Source organism: Camelus dromedarius, chromosome 20 (genome assembly GCF_036321535.1).
Source record: "Camelus dromedarius isolate mCamDro1 chromosome 20, mCamDro1.pat, whole genome shotgun sequence".
NCBI classification, from domain to species: domain Eukaryota; kingdom Metazoa; phylum Chordata; class Mammalia; order Artiodactyla; family Camelidae; genus Camelus; species Camelus dromedarius.
Window position 1 is genome coordinate 21002814 of NC_087455.1, and position 13166 is coordinate 21015979.

Sequence of the window (13166 nt, forward strand, 5' to 3'; positions counted from 1 at the left end):
TAACTTCAAATATGTCCATTTTTTACTGCACTGTATTTTTCTTAAGTTAAAAAACAATTCCACCCCAAATGTGTATTTTTCAGATGAATAATCATGGTTTGGGGTTAAGTAGAAACATCAGAGTAATGGGGAGCATATTAATAAAACTTGATTTGCATATTACCATGTTAGTACAGTGTAACTTCAAAGAAGACATGTAAATAGTGTTGATCTATTTTAACTATCTGTAAAATATGAGTAATACTACTTTAAAAAATTGGTACAAAGCTTAAATAATGTAAAATATCTAAATTTTTCTAACATAAAGAATGACAACTAACACCTATTAGGTAAAATTTAGTTCCTTTCCTATACTTCTCCTTTTGTGTATTTGAAATAGAAGATGTTTCCACTTTTCTGTAAAGCTTCTTAAAAGGAAAAATGACATTTGTATATACATATAATTTTATAAATCTAAAATACTAAAATATATTTTAAAATAACTGTAAACTCTCCCTTTTTCCCTCTTCTATAGAATTGCAGAGTAGCTCTTGTGGAAACCCAGGAGTTCCACCCAAAGGTGTATTATATGGTACAAGGTTTGACGTTGGGGACAAGATCCGCTACAGCTGTGTAACTGGATATATCCTCGATGGCCACCCTCAACTCACCTGTATAGCCAATTCAGTTAATACAGCCTCATGGGATTTTCCTGTTCCCATCTGTAGAGGTAAAAAGTTTATTTTTATCTTGACTGAATGTTTGACACAATGAAAATATTTTAAGAGTAAGGTTTGTAATCAGACATTATATTTGCAAGACATGCTTGGTGTTTGTTTTATAAAATCTGAAGCTTAAAAATGTGTATATATATAAAACACATACACTATATGACAGATTAAGAAAAATATTTGCTGAGATAAGACAATGTTATTTGTGAAATGACACAGTGGAATACATTTCTATATTTATACATGCATTATATATAGAGATATGTCTTCATATTTATGTTAGAAAACATGGAGTTTATGATATTTACAAGTTTAATTAGTCTGTCAAAGTCATGATTTTGTTTTCATTTTGAAATATTGACTGAATCTATGGATCTTTTAAAGATTTCTCTAGAGGATTTAGCATGGGAATTTGTGAAATTCAGAATTCTGTATAGTTTATTATCAATTTTGGGAAGGATCATTTGTATTATGAGGACAACATAATATACTAATGTAGACAAAGGTTCAAAGTACGTAGCCTGGAAGATAGAACATGTTCAACATTAACTGAATTCATGGATGAATCTTTTTTTTTTTAAATTCATGCATGAATCTTGCCCACAGAAATTCTGTAGACTGGGCTTTCTTTTCTAACAAGCAAAAGACAAATGAGTTATATTTCGTTCTTTTGGCATGTGTTTCTGTAATTCCTCTACAAATGGTAGGAATGTCTAACTACTCATCCAAATTACTATGTAGCTTCCTCTTAAACATGTAGCTGTAAATGCATGCTGAAGAGACCCCTAGAAATCAGAGATAGTTGATTTTGTTTTTATCCCAGCTTTGACAATTACCATATGTTACCTCAGGCAAATCTCGTCAACTCTTTGTGATTCATTTATCTCATTTAACCAAGGAGGAAACAAGCCCACCTGTTCCAATTCTTAAATAAATTAGCCTGTACCTGCCACTTCGTGGTATATTAGCCCCATGTTGGCTTTCTTTTAATGTTAGCTCTCTCTGCTGCTCCTGCCATTTCTTTTGTTGTTAATTTTTCTCCTACTTTATTTATTATTTATTTATTTAAACAATATTGAGGTAGCATTAGCTTATAACATTGGCTTATTATATAAGTTTTATGTTCACAATATTATGATTTGACTTCTGTATGAACTATAGCCTGTTCACCCCTAAAAGTACAGTTTTCATCCTTCACTATACAGTTGATTCCCTTTACCCATTTTAACCCCCTTCCCCTCTGGTAACCACTAACCTGTTCTCTGTATCTATGTGTTTGTTTTGTTCTGTTCATTTGTTATTTAATTAAATTTAATTTTTTTTTACATATTATTGAAATTGTATGATATTTTTCTTTCTTCATCTGACTTAACTCACTTCGCATAATACGCATAATACTTCCAAGATCCATCCATCTTGTCTCAGATGGCAAGATTTTGTTCTTTTTTATAGATAAGTAATATTTCATTGATGATAAATACCATATCACCTATATCCATTTATCTGTCTTTGCTCACTTAGGTTGTTTCCACATCTTGGCTATTGTAAATAACGCTGCCATGAACATAGAGGTTCATATATAACTTTTAGTTACTGTTTTTCTATTTTGTGGATAAATACCCAGAAGTGGTATAGCTGACTCACATGGTAATTCTATTCTTAATTTTTTGAGGATCCTCCATACTGTTTTCCATAATGGCTGTATCAATTAACATTTCAACCAACAGTGTATGAGGGTTCCCTTTTCTCTCCATCCTCTCCAATATTTGTTACTTCTTGCCTTTTTGATAGTAGCCATTCTAATGAGTATGAGACGAAATCTCATTGTGGTTTTGATTTGCATTACCTTAATAATTAGTAATGTTGAACATCGTTCATGTCCCTGTTAGCCATCTGTTTGTCTTCTTTGGAAAAATACCTATTCAGATCATTTGCCCATTTTTTGATAAGGTTTTTGTTGTTGAGTTATATGAGTTCTTTTTATATTTTGAATATTAACCCCTTGTTGTATATATGACTTTAAAATTTTTAGATATCTTCTCCCTTTCAGTAGGTTGTGTTTTCATTTTGTTTGTGGTTTCCTTTTCTGTGCAGAAGCTTTTCAATTTGATATAATCCCATCTGTTTTTTGTTTTGTTCTGTTTCATTTTGCTTTTGTTTCTCTTGCTTTAGGAGACATATTCAGAAAGATATTGCTGAGATCAGTGACAGTGTGCCTATGCTTTCTTTTACTTTTTTTTTTTTATAATTTCATGTCTTATATTTGAGTCTTTAATCCATTTTTAGTTGCTTTTTGAATGTGGTGGAAAATAGTGGTCTAGTTTCATTCTTTTGCATGTGGCTGTCTAGCTTTCTTAGTGTCATTTATTGAAGAAGCTATCCTTTCTTATTGTGTTTTCTTTGCTCTTTTGTCATAAATTAATTGTCTATATGTGTGTGAGCTTATTTCTGGGCTCTCAATTCTGCTCCACTGATATATATGTATGCTTTTCTTCCAGTATCATGCTGTTTTGGTTACTATAGCTTTGTAGTTTAATTTGAAATCAGAGAGTGTGACATCTCCAGCTCTGTCCTTTTTTCCTGGAATTGCTTCAGCTACTTAGTATCTTCTGTAGTTTCATATAAATATTAGCATTTTTTTCCTGTTTCTTTGAAAAATGTTGTTGGAATTTTGATACAGATTATATTTAACCTGTGGATTGCTCTAGGTAGTATAGACATTTCTAACAGTTCCATTTCTTTCTGTCTTCAGTTTATTTCAGCAGTATCTTATGGATTTTAGTGTACAGGCCTTTCAGCAACTTGTTAAAATTTATTCCTAGGTATTTATCTGTTTATTTATGTTGCAATTATAAATAGGATTGTTCTCTTAATTTCTCTCTCTTCTAGTTTGTTGTTAGTGTGTAGAAATGAAAAAAATTGTATATTGATTTTGTATCTTGCAACTTTATTGTATTCATTTATTATTTGTAATAGTGCTTTTGGTGGAGTCTTTAGGATTTTCTATATAATCATGTCATCTGCACATAGTGACAATCTTAACTTCTGTTCCAAATTGGTTGTTTTTATTTCTTTTTCTTTTTCTTTCTTTATTTCTTTTTGCCTAACTGCTCTGTCTAGCATTTTTAATACTGTGTTTAATGAGTGGTGGGAGTGGGCATCCTTATCTTGTTCCTCTTCTTAGAAAAAAACAGCCTTCAATTTTTTATCTCTGAGTATTATGTTAGCTTTGGCTTTATCATATATGGCTTTAATTATGTTGAAGTACATTTTTTCTATACCTATTTTATTGAGAGTGTTTTTGGTCATAAAAAAGTGTTGAATCTTGTCAAATACTTTTTCTGTATCTATTGAGTTGAATATATGATATTTATCTTTCATTTTGTTAATGTTATATATGTATATTCATTTTGTTATTTATATATAAATATAATCTCACATTGATTTGCAGATGTTTAACCATAGTTTCATCCTAGGAATTAATCCCACTAGACCATGGTGTATGATCTTTTTAATCCACTACTGTATTAAGTTTGTTAATATCTGTAGAGGATTTTTGCATATATGTTCATCAGAGATATTCGGCTATAATTTTCTTTTTTTGTGTTGTACTTGTCTGGTTTTGGTATTAGGGTAATGATGGCCTCATAAAATGAGTTCAGAACTGTTTTTCCTTTTCAGTTTTTGGAAGAGTTAGAGAGGAATTGGATATTGATTCTCCCTTGGATGTTTGGTAGAATTCATCTGTAGAGCCATTTTGGTCCTAAAATTTTGTTTTTTGGGAGGTTTTTGATTACTGTTTTAATTCCTTACCAGTGATTGGTCTATTCAGATTTTCTGTTCCTTCATGATTTAGTCTTGGAACATCGTATGATTGTTAAGAATTTATTCATTTCTTCTTGGTTGTCCAGTTTATTGACATATAGCTATTCATAGTATTCTCTTACAATCCTTCATATTTCTGTGATATCTTTTGTTATTTCTTCTCTTTCTTTTTTGATTTTATTTATTGGAAGCTTCTTCCTTTTATTTTCCCTAGTGATAATAGCTAAAAGTTTGTCAATTTTGTTTATTTTTCAAAGAACTAGCTCTTCATTTCATTGATCTTTTCTGCTATCTGTTTAGTTTCTATTTCATGTATTTCCACTCTGATCTTTATTATTTCCTTCCTTCCACTCACTTTGGGCCTTGTTTGTTCTTTTTTTTTTTTTTCCTAGTTCTATTAAGTATAAAGTTTGATTATATATTTGAGATTTTTTCTGATTTATTGAGGTAGACTTTTATGGCTATAAACTTCTCCATTGGTATTGCTTTTGCTGCATCCCATAGATTTTGGTATGTTGTATTTTCACTTTTGTTTGTCTTCAGGTGTATTTTTTATTTTCATTTGATTGCATAATTGATCCAGTAGTTGTTCAGTAACATGTTCACTTTTCACAGACTGTGATTTTTCTAGCTATTTTCTTACACTTGATATCTAGTTTCATACCATTGTGATCAGAAAAAATGCTTGATATCATTTCAGTCTTTTTAAGTTTATTGAAATCTTTTTGTGTGTCCTAACATACGATCTATTCTTGATATGTTCCATGTACACTCTAAAAGAATGTGTATTCTGCTGCATTTGGATGTAATGTTCCATAAAATCTATTAAGTCCATATTGTCTAATGTTTCATTTATTGATGCTGCTTCCTTGTTGACTTCCTGTCTCGATTATCTATTCATTGGTATAAGTGAGGTCTTAAAATTCCCTACTATTATTGTGTTGCTGTCAGTTTCCCCCGTAGCTCTGTTACTAATTGTTTCATCCATTTTAGAGCTCCTCTGTTGGGTGCATATGTATTAATAACTGTTCTGTCTTTTTGATGAAAAGTCCCTTTTATCATACTATGTCCATCTCTATCTCTTGTTACCACTTTTGGTTTGAATTCTATTTTGTCTGATAGAGTATGGTTATGTCCACTTTTGTTTGGCTGTCATTTGTATACAGCATCATCTTCCATCTTTTCCCCTTGAGTCAGTGTTTGTCTTTAGAGATGAGTTGAATGTCCTGAAGACAGCATGTAGTTGGGTTTTATTTTTTATTCCACCCAGCCACTCTGTGTTTCAATTGGTGTTTCAGTTAAATCCATTTACATTTAGGGTGATCATTGATTAATGAGGACCTAGTACTTCCATTTTGTGTTTTGTTTTCTGGTTGTTCTATATCTCTGTTGTTGTTGTTTTCCTGTTGTTTCTGTCTGCCATTCTATTTTGGTAAATTTCTTCCATATTTTTTTCTTTTTTCTTTCTTTTTTATGTGTCTGCTCTAGTTTTATGTTTCATGGTTTTTATGAAGTTTGTATAAAATATCTCATAAATAAAATAGTCCTTTTCCTCTTGATAGCATCTTACCTGAATTTGCCTCTATGGGTTTTGTCATTTTTCCTCTTTCTCTTTTATGTTCTTGTCATCTCAAATTATCTCTCTTTATTTTGTGGTTTTATTACCAAAATAGAAGCAGCTATAGTTATTTTTACTGATTTTCCCCTTTATCTTTTATTCTAGAGTTAAATGTTAACAACCTACAATTTTCTGATTTCAATTTTATGATTCTAATTTCTCACCTTAAAATTTTATGTAATTTTGCCTTTTCATTTCAGGTAGAAGGACTCTTTTAAAATTTGTTGTAAAGCAAGTCTAGTAGTCGAGTGGTGATAAACTCTAAGCTTGTTGTTGTTGTTGTTCTGGGAAAAGCTTTACTTCTTCATATCTGAAGGATAACTTTACTGTATAGAGTATTCTCAGCTGGCAGTGTTTATCTTTCAATATTTTGAAGATGCCATTGCACTCTATCCTGGCCTATAGAGTTTCTACTGAGAAACCTACAGATAGCTTAATGGAGTTCCCTTTTTAGGCTGTCATTCTTTTTTATATGACTGCTTTTAAAATTCTTTCTTTGTCATTGACTTTTGACAGTTTCCATATATTGTGTATTAGAGGAGGTCTTTTTGCATTGAGGTAAATAGATATTTGCTTTAGCTTCATGAACTTGTATATCTAATTCCTTCCCCATGTTTGGGATGTTATCAGCTATGATTTCTTTAAATAAACTCTATGTACCTTTTTTCCCTTTTTTTTTCATTTGGGATACCCATTACCCTAACATTTCCTTTCTAATAGAGTTCTCATAAAATATTTCTTTTTCCTCTTCTTCCTCCCTCCTCTTCCTCCTTCTTCCTCTTCTTCTTCCTCTTCCTCTTCTTCCTCTTCTCCCTCTTCTTCCTCTTCTCCTTCTTCCTCTTCTCTCTTCTACATTTATTTTTTCTCTATTTTTCTTTTTGAACTTGCTTATTCTCTCTTCCATATGATCTGGTCTAGTTCCAATGCTTTCTAATGTATCTTTCATCTCATTTATTGAGTTCTTAGCTGCAGAATTTCTGTTTGGTTCCTTTTAGAGTTTGTCTCCTTGGTAGTCTCTCTGTTTAATAACTTTATTCTTGAGTTTATTGAACTGTGTTTCTGAGCTTTTTGTAACTCATTGAGTTTTTTCATGACAGCTATTTTAAATTCTCCATCAGTTAGTTCACAGTATTTTGTGACTTTAAGTTGGTTTCTGGAGAATTGTTATTTTCTTCTTGTGATACTGTGTTACTGTGTTACTGTGGTTTTTCATGGTGCTTGATGAGCTGTTTCTATGCTGTCACATTTGAAGTAGTGAACACCTTTATTATTTAAGTAAATTAAAAAAATTTACTAATGATTTAATAGATTAGTAATTAGAGGCCTTTCTTTTGTTTTTCAGTAGGTTGCATTATAACACAAATTTTTAGTTTCTCTCACCTGAGCTGCCACTGGTTATATTTGAGAGTCAGCACTTTGCACCCTCTGCCACCTTTGCCAGAGGTATCACTGGTTCCCTCATTGTAGTTGCTTATGCCCTTGTGCCATTGTTACTGTTGTAGCTGGCATCATTTCCTGGGCATTGAGATGGCAGGCACCTCCATTGTGTCCAAGATCTCCTGAGTCACAGGCTCTGCTGCGTTTGGGGAGAAGGGGAGGATAGGGAGTCTTTGGTGCCTCTGCTGAATCTGGAGTTACTGAGTTTGCAAGTCTTACTGCTGTGGATGGAGAGGACTGGAGTTGTAGGTACCTTCATGGTTGGTAGGACAAGTTGCAGGCCCCACTGCCACTGCTGTCTGGTTCCCTGTGGCAGTGGGAACCACTGCAGCTGAAAGGCTGGAGGCTGGAGTCATGTATGCCTCCTTCCCTGCTGCTACCTGGTTCTCTGGGGCTATAGGCTTAGTTGCTATGGCCAAGGGTCCAGGACCACAGGCACTGTCTCTGCTATTCCTTTTATTTTGCCTTCTCTATGTGTCCCAGTCCACCCACCTTTATGTGTACAGGTGTGTGGAACTCCCTGGTATCCAGGTATGTTGGGCCAAATCACTTTTGTTCAGTTATGGATGTTTTACTGGTTATAATTTGAAGGAGAGAGACAAGGAGAGCATCTCATGCCATGTTGATGCTTATGGCACCCCCTTATTTCTAGTTCTATGACTGTTGTTAGCTTATAGTATACACTTACAGTATACTAGGAAATTTATAAGCATACTCACTTTTAAATTTCACAGCAGTACAAAACTGAAGTTCAAAAAATTTAAAAAAATAATTTCTCAAGGTTACCCAGTAAATGTCAAGAACTATGAAAAGTCTGAGATTGTACTTTATTTACAGTTTAATAATTTATCTGCCACAGTTTCTTGGATGGTGATAGAAGACACAAGACTCTTGAATCAGAAACCAAGGAGGGTTTATTATTCACAGAAATGTCAGGAGACAGAGTATCAGCATTTTTGCCAGTTCTCCAAACCCCAGTTCTCATAGAATGCATGAAGAGTATGAGATACCTGCATATGTAATATGTGTTATTATAAGAGAGGGATCATGAGCTTATAGAAATTAAATCCTTTATAATGGGCATGCCTGCCTGTTGCTCTTGAGAGAGGTCCTTTCTCTTTTTCCCAAGCTTTTAAACAAACAGCTTTCTCTTGGTAGAAGACATTGTTTCTGTGTCCTGAGCCTATTTGCTATGCATATGTCTTTGAAAAGATAGTATGGTACAAAGAGAAAGACAGTGGGAATCTCTGCTCACAGATGTACATCAATGTTAGAATTCAATGAAAAAATTTCTTGCAGTAGGGGATGTGGTGGGGATGCCATATTTGGTGCCGTTCTGTCAGGTTCCAAAGCCTTAGCTTGTTACCATTTGATACTTCACCAACATTTTTTTGCATATCTCTTCAGAAATGTTTTATTATAAGAGAGTAAATGGAGTTTTATAGTTTAATCATTCAAAAGATGTTTATTTAGTTTTTAAGGCACTAAACGCCCTGAGTCAAAAGTATTTATTAAGGTACTTAAAGCCAAGAAGAATTTTAAGAAGTTTCAATGGAGTATTTCTAATACTACCCGAAAGTTAATTTCTGTTGTGGTACTCCTTCCTTTCCTGTTTGGTTCAGGTAAGAGCCTGTGGGGTCAGAAGGATCTGAATCTAAATACTGATTTCGCTACTTACTGACTAGACCCTTTGAGCAAAAATTGTATTATTTTGGAAACTATTTCTTTAGCTATAATAGAATGAATAGATAGACAGAAATACCAATATCACAGTACTGTTGGAGTTTAATATGATAGCATATATAAAGTGCCAATTATCTACTGAGTTACTTAAGTAGCTCCCCCTTTCCACTTTTCATAAGTACTTCTTATCATCTCCTCTTTAAAGAAAGGAATTACAGTTAACAAAAACTGGATGAATAATATCATTTATCTTTATATCCACATCTAACCCTAAAGCCAACATTTCTATTTTTGTTGTTGGTTTTGTTGCCATTTTGTTTGTTTTTGCCTGAGTGTATACTCTGCTTCCCTACTCCTCATCCCCAAGACTCTTCATGCTTATTTCCTTTGACTTGCATTCTAACCTCTGTAGCTTTTTAATCTATCAAAACATGACACCCGCTGTTTTTTTGAAATTCAGTCTACTCAGCTTCAGTTTGCCAAACTCATCTTTTCTTTTCTTTGACAATAATACTGATGACTACAGTTACTCATTCAAATATATTTATTAAGGGCCCACCCTATGCAAAGCATTGTTTTATGTGATGAATATAAAAATATGATTAAGAAACACTTCTTTTATTTAAGAATCCAGTTCTAATAGGGCTGATCATACTGTAATCAGATTGTTATAGTAATGTGTGATAATTGCTTTAATATCAGAATCTATAGACTGTTAGGCACCTTGAAAAGGAAGACCTAAATTCTTCCCAGTTGAGTGGAAGGAAGTTCAGGTGCTTTAAAAGAGAAAATTTCAGAGGCCTTGCTAAAAATACAAACTATACAGAGTAATAACTTTTTCAGTGAGGCAGTAATTTTCCTTTCTAGTCTCAAAAGTAGTTCTCATATGTTATTAATATTCACCAGGTAAAGGTAGAGTCTGTGAAGTGATAACTTCACAGAGCACATGATCTGGTTTTCTAAGGAGCAATTTACCACCCACTAACCACTTTTTAAATTAAAGCTTAAAGAGTAGACAAATAGTATATTTGGATGTTGTGTGGTTGTCATTTTAAGAAAAAGAAAATATAGACTTCAATTCATGGCTTCCCTCCTCTACTTTCTGCCACTTGATAGCATACTGACTCTTTAATTTATAACTTTGCAGGGTGCTGATAACACTATAATGATTTGCTTATTGCTTTCCTTAGAGTTTACGTATTCTTGATGAAACTGTTACTTCCAGAGAGTTCTTTTGATGCTTCCTAACCATGATAGTTTAATTAAGAATGAATGCCACATCAAACTAGAGGGTATGATGCAAGGGTTTTTGTATTTGTTCATATGAACGATGAATTTTATCAACACCATCTGTTAGTATTCATAAAGTCAATTAATTGCCTGATGCTGAGCTAAACAGTATTATATAAAAAATGAATACAAATTCCTATGCTCTAAGTCTGGAATGAAAATATCTGGCATACATGCCTTTTCTGTACTTCCTCCTTTAATAGACATTTCCATGACATTTATTCACACTGAGTTTTAATATGGTCTCAGAGTCCTTCTTAACTCGGTGTTCCCAACACTCCTTACAAATTAAGAGTGGTTGACAGACAAGGAGAAATGGATTTGCTATTCCTAGATTAAACATTCTAAAATTCATAATGATATTCTATATTCAGAATGGCCTTTTGGTATACATAACCTAGGGCAAACTAATAAGTGTATGTGAAAGTTACACATAAATTATAGTGTCATAAATGCACCTAAACCTGGATTCACACAAAATCAAACCATTGATGATGGAAGAATTAGCATATTAAGATTTAAGGAGTCAATCATAGAAAATTTAAGTTTATATTAGCATGAATTTTAGATTAATTAGAGAAAAATTTAAAGGATGTTGTATTTTCTTGATTATTGAGTATGTTTATAACCAAAAGTAAAGATAACAGTATTCATATGAGGTTTCAGGGAGAGCACTGATCAGTGAAGGGATACGATGTTGTAAAGTGTTGATGGAGTTTACTTTTATGTGGCAGGTGAGATCCTTTTGAGGAATGCTTGGATGTTAGTAACGTAGATGCCATACACTCAATTGGTGCCATGTGACCTAAACCAAAATTTTCACAGTGCAGCTAAGCAAAAGGGCTAATGAAGAAACTGTTGCTTCTGACAAAGCAAAAGAAGTTGAAGTTAGCGAGATTAACAATGAGAGTGAAAAGGGTTTTCCAAGTTTTATTCTTGGGAATAAGACTGCCTTATACTGCAACGTGGTATATAAGAGAAAATAGCTGATAGAAAAAAAGCTGCAACGTGTTTTGTCAAGACAAAATTTTATTCTCCTGCTAAAAACCTGGATCAACAATCTGGATAAAAATGTGTGATACCAAAACATGGAATTAGGATGAACAATTAAGGACAATAGTTGGAGAAGGGGAAAGAGGAGGAAAGGTTTAGCCAGTTGTTTTCTGTATGCAAATCATACCAAAAGCCCTCCAAAGAAATGGCAACATCTAATCAGAGGCTGTAAGTAAAACAAATCAACCTAGTAGAGCATGTAACAAAAAAGAAATATAGTCATCCCTCTGTATCTATGGTGTATGTGTTCCAGGACCCACTGGGAATGCCAAAATCCATGTTTACTCAGGTCAAATAGTCAGCCTTCTGTATCTACAGATTCAGCATCTGTGGATTCAACTACCTGAGGATCTTAAATATAGTAGTACGTATATGTACTGAAAAAAATCTGTGTTTAACTTCGCCTGGGCAGTTCAAACTCGTATTGTTCAAGTGTCAGGTGTACCTGTAAAGGACACAGTGTTGGGGCTGGTGTAAGGAGGCTAGTAAAGTGTGTTCATTGTGTTTCTATGTTCTCATGCTTAGTACTCTGGAAACCACCTCAAAAAGGCATTAGAACACAGAAAATGTAATTTATTCTTTGTATATGTCCTGATTACACACTTATACGTATATAAATGCTGAGGAATGATATTCAGAAATATACTACATTTATAATGCATCTGGTTATTGATAAAACCCAAGTAAAAAGTAATTAAAAAGGAAGAAAACTGGAAAATATTTTATTGAATTAAAACCCAAAACACATAAGTAACTCAGTGTTATGCTTCTGTTCATTCCCATGTAGTGCTTAAACGTAATAATCTGAGAATTGAAAAATGAAACTATTTGTTTTTGTAAAATTTCCTGTACTCTATCTTAACAAAGTTGTTTTTCTGTTTGTTGTAACATTAGTTTTTAAATATTTTTCTTTTGAAGCTTAATCTGTAGTTCCTTTTTAAAAAAATGCTTGATAAAACCTAATAAATTGCCATCTGTTTTTCCTTAAATCCACTCCCAAAGAAGAGACTGTTTTAATGTAACTCACTGAATCATAGAAAGATTAGTATTAGTAATAAACTGTTCTATGTCAAATGGAAAAAAAAGTTCTCAAATGCACAGTTCAGTATCAAAATGTCATGTCAGGCCTTGCATTAAGAAATATTTCTGAGATTTTTCCAGTCAAGATGGCAGAGTAGTAGGACCACGAGCTTACCTTTCCCCGTGACTACAACAAAATCACAACTGACTGCTAAACAACTATTGAAAAACAAAAGACTGGAACCTAGCAAAAAATACCATCTTCAACTGAAAACATAAAGAAGGAACCACAGTGGGACTGTAGAAGGGGCGTACTCTCTATATAATCGGACCCCATCCCCCCCGGGGTAGACAACCCATAATCTGAAGAATAATTAAGTCACAGAGGCCCTACCAGAGGAGTGAGAGTTTTAAGCCCCACGTCAGGCTCCCCAGCCCAGGGTTCTGACATTAGGTGGAGGAGGAAACCCCAGGACATCTAGGGTTGAAGGCCAGTGGGGCTTAACTCCAGGAGCCCCATAGGACTGAGG

The 13166-nt window shown here is 33.4% G+C and overlaps 1 protein-coding gene across 1 annotated transcript in view; it reads left to right on the forward strand.

Annotated features, from left to right (window-relative positions):
• Window positions 1-13166, forward strand: part of CSMD3 (CUB and Sushi multiple domains 3) — a 1010791-nt gene that overhangs the window by 239378 nt on the left and 758247 nt on the right. The window contains exon 4 of the mRNA XM_064476888.1: window positions 515-709. Within this exon, the coding sequence (XP_064332958.1) occupies window positions 515-709 (195 nt within the window). The remainder of the gene's footprint in view (window positions 1-514; window positions 710-13166) is intronic.